Raw genomic sequence first — 18,297 nt, 5'->3', positions numbered from 1 at the left:
TAGATTATTTTATTACTGCCAAAATGAGAGTTTTAAGCGCAAAAAATCCGTAGACATACAATTAGAATTCCAACGTGCTGTCAATGTAGAGACCTACTTATGTGTACGTAGTACAATATAAAATATTTCTCATTTCACGAAAACAACTACAATACAACCTTCGATAAGATACGCTTTGTCTTGTTGTATATAAGTTAATTGACGGGAAACAACTACAACAGTATGTGTTACGACTAATCAGTTGGGTTCATTTGTGGCGTGTACAAAAGCAGAACCACATATGTAAATTGTGCCTATATACCCTTCACATAGTTTTGTTGTTGTGGTTGCTAAGCACTTTTACTTTTTTGTGTTATTGTACTCAATTGTATTCTTTTAAGTAGCTGTTTTTTATATTTATTTGAAGATGTGTACACATATACGTAAATTTAATGAACGCATACAAAATGCAACAAAAGATAGAAATAAGCCCCTTAAATTCATTTACACACACAATTAACGACAATAAGTTAAATAAACTTACCACCAGTTTGTCGCAGACCGGCACTGTTGGGCGGTGTTATACTGGAAACTCCAACAGCACCCGCACTAACGCCTAGGGATTGATTGGAGGCGCCCATAGATAACGAAATTTGGCTTTGCAGCTGTTGACGCAGTGTATCGGTTGCCGCAGATGGTACACTGCTGGATTGGGGCACAGCAGATGTACCAGCGCCAGCGCTGCCTCCACCACCGGGTGAAGATGAATCATTTCCGGTCATAGCATGATGAGTGGCCACAGAAGCTGAACTGTTACCATGATAACTGCTCAATCCACTGCCAATACGTATCGGCGTACTACTTGTCGTCATCAAGTTGCTGACATTGGGACCACCCGAGCCAGCTGGCGTAGTTTGCGTCATTGCAAATAAAATGTAACTCGTACGCTTTTGTCTCTAGTTATGTTTTATACAAAATTACGAATATGTTTTCCGTATTATAAACAAAAACTCTAATGCGTCCAGGCACTGTAGTCACTTTTATTTTGTAATATTTCAACTGAAAACACTTTTTTTAATAATAATGTATTGATTTTTTTCACAAGACTTCACTGTGGTTTGTTAAAGACTTTATAAACCTTTACTGTTTATTTAACTTATGCAAAGTAATTTCAACTATACCAACTAATTTTTATATACACTCAATCGTTTTTAAATCAATTAATTTAAACCAATTCTATACCCTTCCACCCGCACGCCACATCTGATCTTTCCAAACGTAACCAAAAGCAACCAAAATCAGCGAATCAGCGAATCAACCTATTCCAATGAAACCAAATGAAAGTCCATGCGAAAATGCAAAACATCAACCAGGGTTGCTATTTATGGCAGCGAGATATGGTGAATATAATTCCTAAAAATGGAGCAGAATTACAGCAAGGAGCAACAGGGAAGTTGAATTGAAAACCATTTAACTCTTTGTTACGTTCGAATATAAAAAAAAAATTTTTTTTTTCATTAAGTTTATTATACAATAAGTTAAAAAAAAAACAAATTTCAATTTGTTTTAACCGCTGAAATTATAAAAATGAGATTAAAAAATTTGAGAGAACCGATAGTTTAATCACCCGTTTAAATTCTCACCGTGTTGAATTTGTAATTATACTCTTCTACAGTGAACTCGCTTTAAGTTGGGCATTAATAATTAGAAATTAGCCTGTATAAAAATGCATGTACTCCTGTACTATGTACACAACAAATAATTTAATTTATTATACTGTATAAATAAATCACTATAATAGTAATACATAATTCAAAATACAGACAGTTGCATGTTTAAGAGTATTTTTATTATTTTCATGAATCAAACGTAAGAACACAATTGATGAATCCTTAAAAATAAATTTAGTTGTTCATGCATATTTCAGTTAGTTCTATGTAATAGTATAAAAAATAAATATTGTAAATATTCTAATACGACCTAAGAAAAAGATTTGTGAATGAAAAAATACGCATGTACTGATTTGTTGTCTTTTCCAGTTTCTCCTACAAAGGACAATACTAAATTTCACCGCGTTTTGTGCCTTTTTTGGGTTTAACCTGATATTCTTATTTTATTATTACGCAATCGTAGTTAAGCATGTTTCTGCTGTGTGTTGTATTGTTTAAGCTTTTGATTTGTTTGTTACTTTACCTCTACAATTAAAATTTACTTTCTTTAATATTAATTTAGTTATGATTGAGTTAAATTTGCTAAGCAAGCTTTTCAAACCCTATCCTTTTTCAAGACACACTGTGGATACTGCAGTTGCCAACTTCTATAGAAGTGCTGTTAATCATCAAAATCTATGTCAGAATCATCTGAGTCATACCCGCTGCGAATGGTCTTGTTAACACGGTTGATGTATGCCTTCTTCTTCACATCAGGTGGAGTCATAAGGTCACCCTAAAGTAAAATGCAACATTAAATAAATTAACAAAATATTAGCTGAGCGCGCTTGCCTTATAATCAATGGCACCAGATTGTGCTATTCGCCATTCCAACATTTCTGTCGAAAAATCATCGCAGTTACCCAAGTCGGTGAATCCCACTATAAAGTCCTTCGTTTTACTGTCCTTAACAAGTGCAATGGTTGGAATCACTTTTATGCGCAGTCTTTGCGTTAAGAAAGGTGACTTCTCAGCATTCACTTTACAGAATTTCGCCTCTACATGTTTACTTGCAAGTATTTTCAGATGCATATCAACAATGCGGCAGCGTTCTGTGGAGTCTCGATAGAAATGACAGACAATGTTCGGAGACTTTTTTGATACTTCAAAGAATTCTTTTTCATCAGCCAATTCGGTGTATGTGCCATGGCCCTGGAAAAACAAGAAATGAAAAATACAATTTACATAAAAAACATGAATTTTTTTTAGCTACACCCACATTTTTAAGCCACTCCTGCTTTTTACGGTTAAGATCTTTCATTTCTTTGAGACGTTGTTCTCGTATTGATTTCAAATCATCGGAATCCAAATTCTCCAGCTGATCCAATTGTTGATCCAACTGCCTTTCAATCATTTGAGCAGCCGTCAGCAATTGATTTTCCAACATGTTAGCCATTTCTAATGATCACTACAGACCGGCGTGGCAGGTGTAACAATTATTGAATAATATACCGAAGAGAAGCACGTGCCGCAGTTACAAATAAAGTAGTCTCGTTGTATTTGTTGAAAACTACTTGATTCCTTTTAGTTTATTATTTTTCTTTATGAAGTAAAATAGATTTTCGATTTTTTTGGAATTTTTAGATGTTTCTATACACGAAAATGGAAAACATTTGTCATTCGTATCGTTGCCGCTCCCAAGCCCTTGCCACTTTTTCGTGAAAAGTAAAGTGATCAATGGTCTTGAAGTATATTAAGCGCTTTAAAATGTTATTCAAATATTTTGCATATAAGTAATTGTTTTAATAACTATTAATTTGCAAGGAAATTGAAGATCCTTAACTATAAAAGTTATTTAATCCAAACAATATTTTATAAAAAATTTGTCCGGTTACACCATGAACCATAGTTGCATTGCAGCTAAATTATTTAAAATTTTAGTTTTATACATATAAGTTCAATATTTTAACGTTATAAGATTCTTTTATAATTTAATTTAATTTAATTTTGTATTAATAATTTACAGTTTAAATTATAAAATTTTTATTGCACCACCTTTTTTTCTTTGAAAAATATGTAAACCTTTCATTTCTTAAAAATGTCGCTGTCATTGTTATAGTTTGTGAATAAAAAACTATAAATTTTGTAAATAAAGGATTAAAGAATTATTCTTATTACTAATAAATCCATTTAATTTTTAATTATTTAAAAAAAGTTAGGCTATTTGACACACTTCCAACAGCTGATAGTGTTGGAAACTGCTTAAATTATAATATGATATATAAAAGATTTTCATTAAAGCTATGTATTTCGGTCAAAATTTTATATTTTCCATGCTACTCTTATATTTTTTATACTATCAATACAAGTTCAAAATATATACTTAAATATTTCAACTTATATAAAGATCAATGGTTGTGATTACAAATTTTTACAATTCGTTTCTTTACCGGTATTTGGCAACTCTGTAGAAGTTACTAAAATTCACTTAATTTTGTTTTATCGAAGGTCTTTATTACTTTGGTTAGAGGAAATTTCCTACTTTTACGCTTCAATTGGAAGCACAAATATTTAAATTTCAGTATTTTACTGAAATTTATTAGCAGGTAAATTAAACAGTTCTTTCATAAAATTAAATTTGGAACACTATTACGTTTTTGATAAATTTTACTCAGTGAAAATAATTGTCGGTACAAAGAAAAAGTTAACACATTTTGTCCTACTTTTGGTTAAATGAAGTATAAAATGCGTAATAATTGGGGCCGAAAAATAGCCATAATATATTTGTGAGCTATAGCAGAACGTGTAGTAATTTTTGTGTAAAACAGAGCATAAATGTGAAAGTAATCAATGTTCTGAAGCTGAGAATCTAAACAAACACGTCAGGTGGCTGGTATATGCATATACATACATATGTAAATCTCAATTAAGTATTCCTACTTTCCCTTAGGTACATGTGTAATTACAAAACAGTTTACATACAGACTATGTAACTCCATTGCATGGTGTTCATTACCTCTAGTATATCGTATATTTATCACAAATTTAGTTTCTACACACTTGTGATGAAACACTTATTTCAAAATCTCATAATAAAATATTCATAAAATACATACATATGTACGGGTATATGCATTGCTACTGCAGGAAAGTGCTGTCTTTACTACGTCATAACAGACTTACATCGGTAGGGCAAGTTGACTGGGAGTTATATATTAAAGATTTGGTTATAAAATTCTATTAACCATAGAAAATCGGTGCATACGATATTTGTTGTAATTGAGAATTTTGTCAAAATATTTGTGATGCAATTATGCATGCTGTTATCATAAACAGTCATACACTTACATGTGCATACATATGTCTGTATGTACATACAATATTTTTTACGTAATTTAGTAATAATTCTATAATGTTCCGACATTTTAATGATTGCATGAAAAAATAATAATACATAGTTCAAAATCAAGAGGGCTTGGAAATATTAAGGATAATTTTGAAATAAAAATATGACAAAATTTTAAAGGTTTATAAATATTTGAAATAATTGACAATGTCAAAGAATAATTACAAAAAATATGCATAAAAATTAATAACAGTTCATTTAAAAATTGCTGTATGTAAAATAGGAAAATATTCTGGAAAATAAGAAGGGAGTGGGAAAAAATTAGACGTCATTCAAAAAACAATAAAAACAAGTTAATAATTAAATAGCGTCATAATAATCAGTTGATTTACATTTATATATACCATTTCAGGATACTTTTCTCTTTCAGCTCGGAAAAGTTGAAAGCGTTGGAGGAAGCCCAACCTTTTTCTCTCATTCAGTTTTTGTTTAAACTGAATATAAGGAGCTAATAAAGAATTAACGCTAAACTAAATTAGACAACAATATTAACAACAAAAATGGAAGAGGATAAATCTACAACAATTCTTATGGCTCGTGATCTCGCTAAAGAAGAATGCTTTGCTGATGGTAAGATGGCAATGGGAAATGCAACAGATAACAACAGCGATTTGGAATCGCCAGTGCACTCCTGTGTAGAATCGATTTTACGCAGCGATGGAGATGACGACGATGAAGATCTCATTTTCCAGGAGGTCAAAATGATATTGCGTAAACGCAGAGGTTGGGGACCCGAAGATTCACTAAGCGCTAACGACTTGGATTTACTTGAGTATGATGATGAGTTGGTGGAGGAAGACGATGCTGGCTGTCCCTTGCCCTCTACACCAGAGGACACACAATTGATTGAAGCAGAGGTGAGTCGAATTTTTGCTGAACTTATGTACATTGTTTACTCAACATAATCTCAATGTTGAAATGTATAATTTGTTTACTTAATAACGGCATCTATGCATGTTTGAAACAATCTTATCGCTGTTATTTGAACTTAGGAGCAAAGTTGTGATAACAGTATGTGAGAGCCGATGTTGTTGTAGGTTTTTATAAATCAATTAACGATAAAATATACGTTAGTACACAATTAAAACATTGTGTCTCCTGATAATGACTTCATATAATAATTTCCGCTTAGGAATTGACAATTTATTACTCTTTTTACGTGTGTATGTATGAGGCTAAAAAAAAGTTGAATTCTTTCTCTTATCAATAACGCATATTTGTTAAATATTTTTTGCGTATATGTTATATAGTTAGTATATTCATAACCATGTCTAGCGTGTTGCAACGATAAGGTACCGATGCAAAACGTGTTCTATGGCAAGTTTTATTTGAATAACAAAAAAAAATATATAAAAATATTATTTCGTCCGTTTAATACTCTTACAACAATTTCAGATGACCGAGGTATTGAAGGCGGGCGTCTTATCGGATGAGATCGATTTGGGTGCATTAGCACACAATGCTGCCGAACAAGCAGAAGAGTTCGTCCGTAAGGTGAGTTGACATACAACGCAAGCTATATCAAGCTTTTTGTAATATTTTGAATTATGTTTTTTTAGGTTTGGGAGGCTAGTTGGATGGTATGTCATTATAAAAATTTACCCAAATGGCTGCAGGACAATGACTTTCTACACCGCGGTCATCGCCCACCACTGCCCTCATTCAGTGCCTGCTTCAAGTCGATATTTCGTGTGCACACCGAAACCGGCAACATCTGGACACATTTGCTCGGCTGTGTGGCTTTCATTGGTGTTGCGTTGTACTTTTTGTCACGTCCATCCGTTGAAATACAAATTCAAGAGAAAATCATATTTGGCGCCTTCTTTGCCGGTGCGATCATTTGCCTTGGCTTCTCATTCGCTTTTCACACGCTTAGCTGTCACTCGGTGGAGATTGGAAGACTGTTTTCAAAGTGCGTAGCTTTGCTCTTTTAAGTTATTGGCATTATTTAAAAACAATTTTTTGTTGTATTCATTACAGGTTAGATTACTGTGGTATTGCGCTACTGATTATGGGTTCGTTTGTGCCCTGGTTGTATTATGGTTTCTATTGTCATTATCAACCGAAAGTCATCTACTTATCTGTGGTATGCGTTTTGGGATCGCTCTCGATTATTGTTTCGCTGTGGGATAAATTCTCTGAACCTGGTTTGCGTCCACTACGTGCTGGCGTCTTCATGAGTTTTGGGCTCTCTGGCATCATACCGGCAATACATTACAGTCTGATGGAGGGTTGGTTTAGCAAAATCAGTCAAGCTAGTTTGGGTTGGCTAATACTGATGGGTAAGCATGCAGCTTTTGTATACAAATGAAATTGAAATATTAATTTCTTACATTTTCTTGCATACTCGAGGCCTGCTTTATATACTTGGCGCACTCTTATATGCTTTGCGTGTGCCGGAACGTTGGTTCCCCGGCAAGTTTGATATATGGGTAAGTTGATTGCATTTTTTTTTTTTTAATTTTCAATTAAATAATTTCCTTTAATATTTTCTCAAACAGTTCCAATCGCATCAATTGTTCCATATACTCGTAATTGCGGCCGCATTCGTGCATTATCATGGCATCTCCGAGATGGCAATGTATCGCGTAACGGTCGGCGAATGTACTGTACCTCACGAACCAATCACGTTCTAAGCGAAAAGATATAGTTGTTTAATGCTAAAACTGTTGGTTTAATTAACGATTATTTGTTTTGGCTGCGTATATGTTTGATAAAAAAAGAGAAAATTAAAGTTTACAATGAGCAAGAGGCAGAAGTCGAAAGTTAAAATTGCATCATTAGTATCATTTATAATTTATATATTATAATTAAAAACTCTAAAATATGGCGATATAAAAATAGAAAAATAAATATAATCATAAACACTTTCATATCTATTGGGACGAAATTATAGAGTCCATTTAGTAAAAAAAAAGCAGCTGACTGTTAACGACATAAAGTTATTGAAAAAGATGTTGAAGAGGCATTGTTATTTTTAGTACACATCGCACATCTCACATTGCAACACACACACACAGAAATCATGAATCATATACACACATGTAGACTTTGGCACCCAACAAATGTACTTTGGACGCACGTTCGTTCGTTCATTTATAGCCGAAACGAATTGCAGCTTTTTTGATAAGAACCGTTTTTATGCTAATATTTACATTCGAGTATACCGTTATAGCTTTTACAAGCGCTATTATAACTGCAGTGAAACATCAAATATTTAGTTTTAAAATTTGAAATTTTTTACGAACTTTTGTTTTTGTTGTACGCAAGTTAAAGTCCGAGCGGTGCTTAAATAATTTTTTTATTATATTTATATATTTTCCTATTTATATATATTTTATTATATTTATATATTTTGCTTAAATTTTATTTTTTTATTTTTTTTTAAATTAATTTTTTATTAAATTTTATTTTTTTTTTCAAAAATTTGGCTTAAATTAATTTTTTATTAAATTTATATGAATCATAAAAAAATTTGTTCTCCAAAATTTGGCTAAATAAATTATAAATTTCCTTGTTTTTCACCAATTATTATTATTAAATTATTTAAAATTCTATTTGTATATTTAAATATTGTTAAAGTTGTATCTCTTCTCTTTAGTCTTTTTTTGTGTTCATCATTCAATTGCCACATCAATTCATAATACATATTTACGCATGCATCAGTTACATACAGACATATATAAATTATTGGAGCAAAGACATTACAATAAACTAAAATAATGGTTGACAACAATTTATACAACTACTAAGAATGCTAGTTCTAGTTGTTTCAATACAAAACAAAATAAATTTAGTTCGAAACATAGAACCTATAAATATATCGATTGTTTTTGTTATTGTTTTTGATCTTCATTTCAGCGGCTACAACAGCCAATGCTACAGCTATGAGGAACGTGGCAGCAAGAAGTTAATTACAGTAATTAGATAGCGCACATCTTCGCAGATTTTATAAAAAAATGCAATAAAGAATAGGAAAGAAAAAAATTAAAAAACAAATGCTTCTTGAAGTAAATGAATCATTTGGTTTGGCCATTAATGTGGATTCTGTCTGCGCATGCGCTCAATCAATGTATAACTAGCTGATAAACAACAACTTCGCACACAATGCTAGTTGCTGTTATGGCTTTAAGCCGTTATACAATTTGTTTGTCTGCTTTGTTTAGCACCCGGCATTTTTTGTGTTGTTTGTCTGCCATGTTAGCAGAGCAGCAGACCAATTTATCGCTAACTTTACGCGGCTTTGACCTGCTTCATTGAATGTTTTTTTCTCAGCTATTTTTTTATTCGCTCACTAATGTGTTAATAATGAAACTAAAAATTGTTGGTTAGTTTTCAAATAAGAAGTTAATTTATATTCTTTATAATTCTATGATGCTACAAAAAAATTTGGATTTTTATGGGTTTAAGAAAATAAATTTTGTGTATTATAATTTGTGATTTACGAGGGTAACTTAACCAAATTTTTTCCTCAGTTGTAAAGGATTTCAGATCAACATTAGATTTCCTTAATTTAATTATGGAATAATCTGGTTGATCAACCAAAAAAGCTATGATAGAATCTATAAATATGAATTAATCTCCAGTCAAGGACTGTTGGATTTAGCAGCATTCTACAAGAGTATTTGCGAAACGGTTTAGAATAATTCAAATACTATGGATATGCACACAAATTCATTTAATGTAATTTGTTAGCGTATTTCAAGGGTTCTGTCTGCTGGTTCAGAAAATAATGGGTTGGTCTGTTTGAAAAATCGCAGTTAAATTTCTTGTTGACATGTTGCGTCTTTGGTTTTAGTTTATATATAAATCATTTATTGATATGTAAATCAATATAGACACAAGTTGGCATTAATATAGTGTTAATTGAGTAAACTTAAAAGAAGATTGTTGGTTGCAGATTTGAAGGTTCTTCGAGTTGATGTCGATCAATATGATTTTTTTTCTTAAAGTTTTGGCAATCAATTTTTTGTTAATTTTATTATATTCTGCCGTATTTTATTAGTATAATACAAATACAAATTATACAAATTAAAGTTACAAATTATATTGTGCGGAATTAATGAAAAAGAATCACTCTTTATTGATCATTATACGAAAAAGGTTGTAATTAACTTGAGTCAATCCTCAATCGCATCGCATTCCATTGTTGAGCTTCCATAACTCGAACTCTTGAATTGACAATAGAAGTCAAATTTCATACCAATTTCCTTCCATAAATCGAACTTTTCGACCAGGACATAATACAAAATTTAAAATTTTTCTATCAAGGAACAATTTTAAAGGAGTCTCTATATTCGTATGGAGGCGAACAAAAATATGATATTACACTTATGGATTGCATAAATCATGTGACAAAGGCATGGGATACAGACGTCAAGAGCACAACAATAGCAAACTGCAACAAACAAAATTAAAGAATACATACTATTAGTATTCTTGAAAAGCAATTTTTGGAAGGATGAAAGTAAGTTCTTGTTATATTTATAATAAATCTTTCCAATATTTTTTATTAAACACCAAAGCCAACCTATCCATTAAGTAATTTTCAAACCTAAGCTTTTAGGCTTGACCTTTTTTTTTGTGTTTAATAGAACTGCAAAATCCTACATTCAAAATGAAACATTTAATAATTTGTATTCCAAAAAGTTGCGCGCCATAATCTATCAATGGGTCAATTACCTAGGCGTACATCTTTTAACTAATTTTGTTATAATAACAATTCGCAGAGAATATATGTATTTATATAAGAAACTAAGCGATGTTTATCAATTTCTCGTACAAAATTAAAGCTATTTGGCTGCAAATATTGCTAGTAAGTCACTCGTATTCTACGAAAATGGCTAGTAGTTCACCCATTTTGGCCAACTTGTTTTAATTTTGGCATAAGTCAAGCAAACATAATTTGTATGGATTATTCATTTGTATATTGCAATGCAAATACTTGTATGTATGTATGTATGAGAATATATGAACGCCGTGTCAAAAGCCAAACAAAGCGTCTTAAGTGCGGAAGGAAATGAATGAGTTGCCATTTTGGCTAAACAGCGTTACTTGAATATATTAAATGCTTGTGACTTACTAGAGTTTAGCGATTAGTATTTTATTTTTGTTTTGCGATTTTTTCTTCTTCTTCTTCTGCCATCGTTGCTATGGTCGTTGGCATTTGTATTGAAATGCAGAATTCGTTTTTGGTTAATGCTATCGAACTGATGCTGTTTACGGTACTATAATAGGCATGGTTTCTATGAAATAGCTTGTCTTTGGAAGGTGTAGTTCAAGGTCATGAATATTTATAAATCATCAACATGCATAGATTAGTTTTAGCATAAGCGTTGGCTTTAATACATCTTTTGAAGCTGTTGAAGATAATATGTGTATATTTTAATTGTTTTAAAGTCCTCGAAGTTGTGCTCTATAGTCGTAACTTGACCGACTTATGCTTTACACTGTTATCCGGGAGATTTAAAGAATTTGTTCTAAGCCTCATGTCTTCTATGAGAAAAAATTTGGTCTCGATCTCCTGCTTAATAGTCGACATATGTATATATGTAAATGTATATAGAGGAATACGCGTTGTGTTCAAAAAATACGGGAATTTTGAAACTTCCAATTTTCAAAAAGTCAAAGTGTCAAAGGCTATCCAATCGTCGAAGCAATCGAGTTTGAAAAATGTTTCGACGTAATATCGAATGGCGACTATTTTGAAGGCGTCACCATTTATATAAATATTTTTTCGAAAAACGAAAATTCCCGTTATTTTTTGAACACACCTCGTATACCTCTAAAACTGCATTTGTATGTTTGTATTGGAATGAATATGATAGACATGTACTACAACTTCTTCTTTTCTTGTTAATCAATTCCTTTAAAAACAGTTATATACCGATTATTTACATATTTATGCAAATGTAAATACATTTCATTTTCTGCATACTACCGACATTTAAACATATGTATGTATATTATATATTTAACATCTCTTCTTCACCGTTCTTCGGCTTGAAGGCTTTCTACGCGTCGATGTTAAGGTCAAGGACGTCGGCACTCTTGGTTGGTTGGTGCTTTTTGCATTGGTATTTCCATTGAGGATCGTAACAGTAACCGTAGTTGTCGTAGCAACGCTTTCAGCTCTGCTTTTCTTTATGAACTTCACTGTAATTTGCAATAAAAAGAAAAATATTTTTTGCGATAAAAATACTATTTTATTTCCTGTCACTGGTCTTGGTGGTTCTCGTCCACTATAAGTTGCTAAGTTGTAGGCCAATCTTATGAGCCTGCAGGCTCCAATTTGCATTACTTGTCGGCGTGAACTTTATTGTCGCGGTTTTGTGAACCAAATGAGCTGAGTTAAGAAAAACGGGGAATAATAAATGTATGAGGTTGTCATGTATGTATGTATATATACATATATCAAAAATGATATGAGAATAAATAAATATGAGTTTTAAAGCTTATTTTTCTGTCTTCAGTCTTTAATGAATATTGGTATGTAAATTTTTTAGCAGCTAATGAAATTATGAAGCCAATTTCCAATTTCAGGTTTTTTGGAAGTTCGATACTCCACTTGGAATATTCTGATCTCTAAATTATAATAATATTTTTTAAGCATGAAAAAATTTAAATTGGTGGTTATGCTTCGCATATAGACTTAATTTCTAAAAATATTTTCAGATTTTTTGTTTGTAATTTTTTTTTGTGAATGAAATAAGTCTTCAAAATATTCTCGCTTACCCTTCAGCTCTTTTGTTTTCATGTAAATAAATTTTTTTTGCGTAAATTTTTCGATAACCATACCCGTTTAAACAAAGAGCGTAACTCACTTTGAAGACCACTTCATTTCTTGTCTTATATGGGGGTATGATATTATAAATCTAATAAGTATTGCATGAATACACACTAATGTGAGATTGAATAGATATTGTGAAATATACAAATAATATAAAAACAGCCTAAACAGCACTGAGATACAACTTTCCAAATAAGTATGCTGAATATTTGCAATTAAATGCTGAAATTTGTATAAAAAACACTGAAATAGATTTTGGAATTTTTCAGCAAATTGCTCTTTATTATCGATTGTCTGGTATTTTACCGTTGTGGGTCACTGCCCAATCATTTACATACAAATCTGTATATTTGTTCATAACCTAACACAACCTCTGAGCATCAGGGCACCCACACAAATCGCCAAAAATAAGCAAAACTGGTCGCGGTGTAAGTGATGAAAACATTTTGTGGCGACAAAATGAATATAAAAATGAAAAAAAAAATATGAAAAAATGTGTCACATGACCTTGATAGAATAAAAACAAGCCGAGAAAGTTCTTTGGGATCAAAAGTAAAACGCAAATGTGATTATTTGTAATTAAAAGGAAATTAATACTTTACTTACTTGTTAGGTCGCCATATATAATATGTGAACTTATTAAACTCAAATAAAGCAACACATTACCATAATGTATGCTTGATTGAAGTAATTGCAAAAAAAAAAATTATAAAAAATTTCATTAACAAATTAAAAATAAAATTTTTAGAGACTTCTTTGTTGCACTTGAGATTAAATTTACTCTGAGATGAATATATTTATTTCTACAAAAATATGAAATTCTGTAAAAAAGAACATAAAACTTGCCTCAAGGCCTAATGCAGAAACCTTGCCATTTGTGCTTTTTTGATAAAATTAGATTTAATAAAAATCATAATTAACTTGTCTTATTAATTAATTACAAATTAAGTGAACACGCAAGATAATAAAGCCATCAGCTGTGAGTTATTGAAAAATAAATACAGCCGAAACAAGAAAAAACGTTAACTTCGGCTGTACCGAAGCTAATATACCCTTCACAGGTGCATTTCTTTTAGTAACTATGTGTTTAAGCAAATCTAAAGACGTAAGAAAAAGTCTTCGGAGATTATATTATTACCTTAAGCAGTAATCCATGTCAAATTTCGTGAAGATACCACGTCAAATGCGAAAATGTTCCATACAAGCCATTGATTCCTATCGTTCGGTTTGTGTGGCAGCTATATGCTATAGTGAACCGATCTGAACAATTTTTTCGGAGATTAAATTATTTCTATGAGCAATAACTCACACCAAATTTCGTGAAGATATGTAGTAAAATGCGGAAGTTTTCCATACAAGCGCTTGATTCCGATCGTTCAGTTTGTATGTCAGCTATATGATATAGTGGTCCGATATCGCCAGTTCCGACAAATGAGCAGCTTTTTGAAGATAAAATAACATTTACAAAATTTCAAAACGATATCTTAAAAACTGAAAGACAAGTTCGTATATATACAGACAGACAGACGGACATGGCTATATCGACTCAGTTCAACATACTGATCATTTATATATTTACTTTATAGGGCCTCCGTCGCTTCCTTCTGGATGTTACAAACTTACCCTGTTTAGGGTATAAAAATGTGCATGCGATAGGAAGAGGTTCGTGTCTTAAGTACACGAAACAAAAAGCACAAAAGCTTGTAGCCGCCGGCGGTCATTGTTTCCCATTGTAAACACGTGCTAAATCATGTTTTAATCGCAATTAATGAAACTGATAACTTGAAGCAACATTTTATGCGTCGCAAGCAAGCGGCTCGAGCCAAATTAGAACTGCGCAGGCGTATGAGTGACGTGAAATGACACCTACTTGTTAGTCGTCACACATGCGCACTTTTATGCGTCAGGGGAATATGTAATTAAGGGTTTGCGAAAAAATCGCTTAGTCTCAGTCTAATTGCTAGATGCTTGAAATATTAACACGTCTACTTCATAATATTTGACAGCAACAAGCTGCTTAATAAGCAACGCCTCACTATCACTCAACAGTCATATACAAACATTTCTGAATTATGATACCCCAAAATGCTTAAAGATATGCATACTTGTAAATATAAGTACACGCATACATACACATACACATTTATATACACATGTATGGGTGTGTATTTATGTTTGTTCGAAATGTGTTGTTTGAAAGCGAATTATTGACCTTCAATAAAAATAACCGGAAGAGTAATGAGCCAAAAGCAGAAAAATACCTGCAATAATAGGAACTAAAGAGTTGGCAATTACAATAAAAACAAAACAATATAAATGCACACACACATTTGCATGAAACTTAAGCCGAAAAATCTGCTGAATCTGACTTGAGAGATAATCAATAGCGCTGCGCAAATTAACAACAAACAATAATAATAACAATGCGTCTAATCAATAGTCATTTGATTGTTTTTGAATAAATGCCACACGTTGTTAAACAAAAAATGTAAATATCTATTTATATATATATATACACTCATATACATATACATATATATGATGTATATATGTAAATTTACATATGCAAATAATGGTAACTATGCACAGTCCGAACAGTCCAACATTGTGTATATGAAAAAAGCACGTGTGCCCGCTGTTGAACTTAAAACAAAAGTGAAAACAAACGTATTTCAATTATTTAATGACTTTTCGTGTGAATTATTATATGTAATTTTTAAAATTTTTATCCATAATTGCAGATATATAATTACGTACATATAGTAGATGCCGTTTAAATTGCATTCTGATTTTCTTTGCGAAAAGCGAAAGTTTGTTCTATGACTTTACATCTCATACGAAAATGGAAAATAAAAAAACAAATTTACTTATTTTAAACCAAAAAATATGTAGAATTTTTATATTTTGACTTTAAGAACTCTTTTTTGGTATTCTTTTCTAGATACGACAACACAAGAAGAATGTTTAAAAAAAATAAGTTAAATTAATTATTGGAATGTAAAGCGAATTGGGATGACTTCAAAATGTCTTATTAATTAAAAGCACTAGATATAACGTGCTACTATGGACTGAGTAGGCAATTGAAAAGTAAAGTCCTCTCTCGACGAACAAAAACTAAACTCTACAAGTCCCTCATCATTCCCGTCCTACTTTATGGTGCAGAAACGTGGACGGTGTCAACATCCGATGAGACGGCACTAGGAGTTTTCGAGAGAAAGGTTTTGCGGAAGATTTATGGTCCCTTAAACATTGGCAACGGCGAATACCGCATGTTGTTCGAATGGACGAAAGTGCCCAGCTCTGAAAGTTTTCGATGCAGTACCCGCTGGTGGAAGCCGAGGAAGAGGGAGACCTCCACTCCGATGAAAGGACCAGGTGGAGAGAGACCTGTCTTCACTTGGTATTACCAATTGGCGTCAAACTGCCAAAAGGAGAGATGCGTGGCGTGCTGTTGTGGACAGTCAAGAAGAAGAAGAATAGACATAAGCTTACAAAGCGCTACGTCGTAAACGAAACGAGCTGTCTTAGTAACAAAATTTTCCTTTCCTTTTGTTCATCACGTAGTGGCATCTGACTTCAAACAAAGTAATGAGACTAATCAGCTTCTACTTGAGACAGTTTCAGAACTTATGTCTACTTTTTCATGTGATAGGAGGATAGGTATGCAATGAGAGAATACACTTCAAAATGAAATATTTTACTTTAATAGAAAATTCGAAATATGTACATATGTATGAGGCAAGGCGAAAATTTTTCAAATTAAATTTTTTAATGGGTATACCAATAACTTGTAGGGTTATGAAAAAAAAATGTATTACGAAAAAAATTTACTAAAAATTGGTGTGTTTAAAAAATAACGTGAATTTTCTTTTTCTGTTTTATAAAAAAAATATTCATAAATTATGTTGTCGCCTTCAAAGTAGTCCCCATTCGATATAATGTACTTACACCGGTGTTTCTTCCAATCGTCGAAACACTTCTCGCCTTCAAAATAGTCCCCATTCGTTATAATGTACTTACACCGGTGTTTCTTCCAATCGTCGAAACTCTTCCCAAACTCGATTTTGGGATAGCATCTCTCGAACCCTCGATTGAACTTTCCAAACACGTGAAATTTGAAAATTCCCGTTAATTTTTGAAAAACTTTATTCTCGATGTCTGGACAACTCTACTCGAAAAACACTTCTCAAACTCGATTTTTTAAATTTTTAAAACTCCCGTTATTTTTTAACAACATAATGTTTTTTTGTCTGGGCAACTCTACTTTATAAATTCCCGTTATTTTTTGAACAACTTTATTTTTTATTTCTGAGCAACATTACTTGCCCCAAAAATTTTTATCTCATTGCTAAATGTTGGCTTTTCATCGTCAAGCGATTTAACATCAGGTCTATGCCGTTCTCTATTCTCACTTCTGTATCTAATATAAACGATGTTAAATCTATAATGCTGTATATTTTTAGCTAACAAGCACTTCTTATAAAAATTTGAATTTATTTAAAAAATTTAAAAAAATCAGTCAAGGATACCTACTGTTCGAATTTATCGATTTAAAATTAATTATTTATTTTATTCACTTATATATAACTTTTGTTTGAAAAAGCTGAAAAGCTAGTTATAATTTTGAATTTCAAATTCATTGTAATCAAATTGAGATAATTAAAAAGCCTATGCAAATTCATTTGAAACATGAATTCATAGTATGCACGCATATTGGAGCTCCTACAAAAACTCAACCTTAAATCAAAGCTTTTAAATATCTATATTTGTTCATTAATAATACCAACCACTAAATACATTCTATGTCAACAATACCAGTTCGACTGCCGGTTAGCCTTCTTTTGTTGTTTACTTCTTTACTTCTGCGCTTAAAATACATTCCGCTTTCTTAGGTCTTTTGCCGAGTGTGCTGAGGACGCACCAATTCTTGGCATGAACTTCACCTCAAAATCTAAATCACAGTTTTTAAGAAAAATAAAAAAATTAACAAAAAATAAAAACAAAAAAAAAATAAAGACAAAAGAAAAGCAGCAAAAATTAATACAATGTTGAAGCTTCGAAATGAATAACATACAAATTGAAAAGTTTAATAAAAAAAATTTAAAAAAAAAAAAAACAAATACAAAAAGAACAAATAACGTATTGTTAACAAGAAAATCGTCAGAAAACGCGTTAAAATGCGAAAATGCAGAAATGACGAAGAGAATGAATTTCGCACCGAGTACTTTCAACATGAAAACTGCTGACATGCAGAAATTTTCACATAAGTGTATGCATGTTTGTATATATAAATAAGTACATAATAAGTATTTCCAATATCACGCATAGAAACAAAGAACTAAAAATGTCATGGGTCATAACTCGAACTCATTACTAAGCCGTGGTCCACACGGCGGATACGCGATCGATGCAGCAAACTCGACAAAAACCTTATTTATGCGTGAGGTAGATAAAGATAGATAATTGTAACGCTC

General features: G+C 31.8%; 3 protein-coding genes across 9 annotated transcripts in view; 1 reads left to right on the top strand and 2 right to left on the bottom strand.

Annotated features, from left to right (window-relative positions):
- LOC105213320 (oxysterol-binding protein-related protein 8) overlaps nucleotides 1-1,323 on the bottom strand; it is a 30,673-nt gene extending 29,350 nt beyond the window's left edge. For 3 of the 5 annotated variants that reach the window (XM_011186049.3, XM_054225882.1, XM_054225883.1), the window contains exon 1: nucleotides 524-1,320. In XM_011186049.3, the coding sequence (XP_011184351.1) occupies nucleotides 524-902 (379 nt within the window). In that variant the 5' untranslated portion in view covers nucleotides 903-1,320. Of the gene's footprint in view, nucleotides 1-523 lie in introns of all 5 variants that reach the window. The other 2 variants (XM_054225887.1, XM_011186053.3) reach the window with 2 other exon arrangements.
- A 483-nt stretch (nucleotides 1,324-1,806) lies between these two features.
- LOC105213319 (thioredoxin domain-containing protein 9) lies at nucleotides 1,807-3,316 on the bottom strand. Its single transcript, XM_011186048.3, has 3 exons — nucleotides 2,908-3,316; nucleotides 2,481-2,840; nucleotides 1,807-2,424 (listed from the first exon to the last, which is right to left on the bottom strand). Exons 1-3 carry the CDS (start codon nucleotides 3,082-3,084, stop codon nucleotides 2,311-2,313), a joined length of 651 nt encoding a protein of 216 aa, XP_011184350.2. The 5' UTR covers nucleotides 3,085-3,316; the 3' UTR covers nucleotides 1,807-2,310.
- Nucleotides 3,317-4,077: 761 nt separating this feature from the next.
- Nucleotides 4,078-7,907, top strand: LOC105213318 (adiponectin receptor protein). Of its 3 annotated transcripts, none has more exons than XM_011186045.3 (7): nucleotides 4,078-4,234; nucleotides 5,387-5,891; nucleotides 6,430-6,528; nucleotides 6,594-6,946; nucleotides 7,015-7,316; nucleotides 7,387-7,466; nucleotides 7,536-7,907. In XM_011186045.3, exons 2-7 carry the CDS (start codon nucleotides 5,535-5,537, stop codon nucleotides 7,668-7,670), a joined length of 1,326 nt encoding a protein of 441 aa, XP_011184347.1. In that variant the 5' UTR covers nucleotides 4,078-4,234; nucleotides 5,387-5,534; the 3' UTR covers nucleotides 7,671-7,907. The 3 variants fall into 3 exon arrangements, with proteins under 3 accessions (XP_011184347.1, XP_011184349.1, XP_011184348.1); XM_011186047.3 differs by having other exon boundaries at nucleotides 4,097-4,234; nucleotides 5,405-5,891; XM_011186046.3 differs by lacking the exon at nucleotides 4,078-4,234 and adding an exon at nucleotides 5,169-5,326.
- The last annotated feature ends 10,390 nt before the right edge of the window (nucleotides 7,908-18,297 follow it).

This window comes from Zeugodacus cucurbitae, chromosome 2, assembly GCF_028554725.1.
Source record: "Zeugodacus cucurbitae isolate PBARC_wt_2022May chromosome 2, idZeuCucr1.2, whole genome shotgun sequence".
In the NCBI taxonomy this organism is placed as follows: domain Eukaryota; kingdom Metazoa; phylum Arthropoda; class Insecta; order Diptera; family Tephritidae; genus Zeugodacus; species Zeugodacus cucurbitae.
The sequence above is the reverse complement of the archived record's forward strand: the minus strand, read 5'-3'. Positions and strand labels throughout refer to the sequence as shown.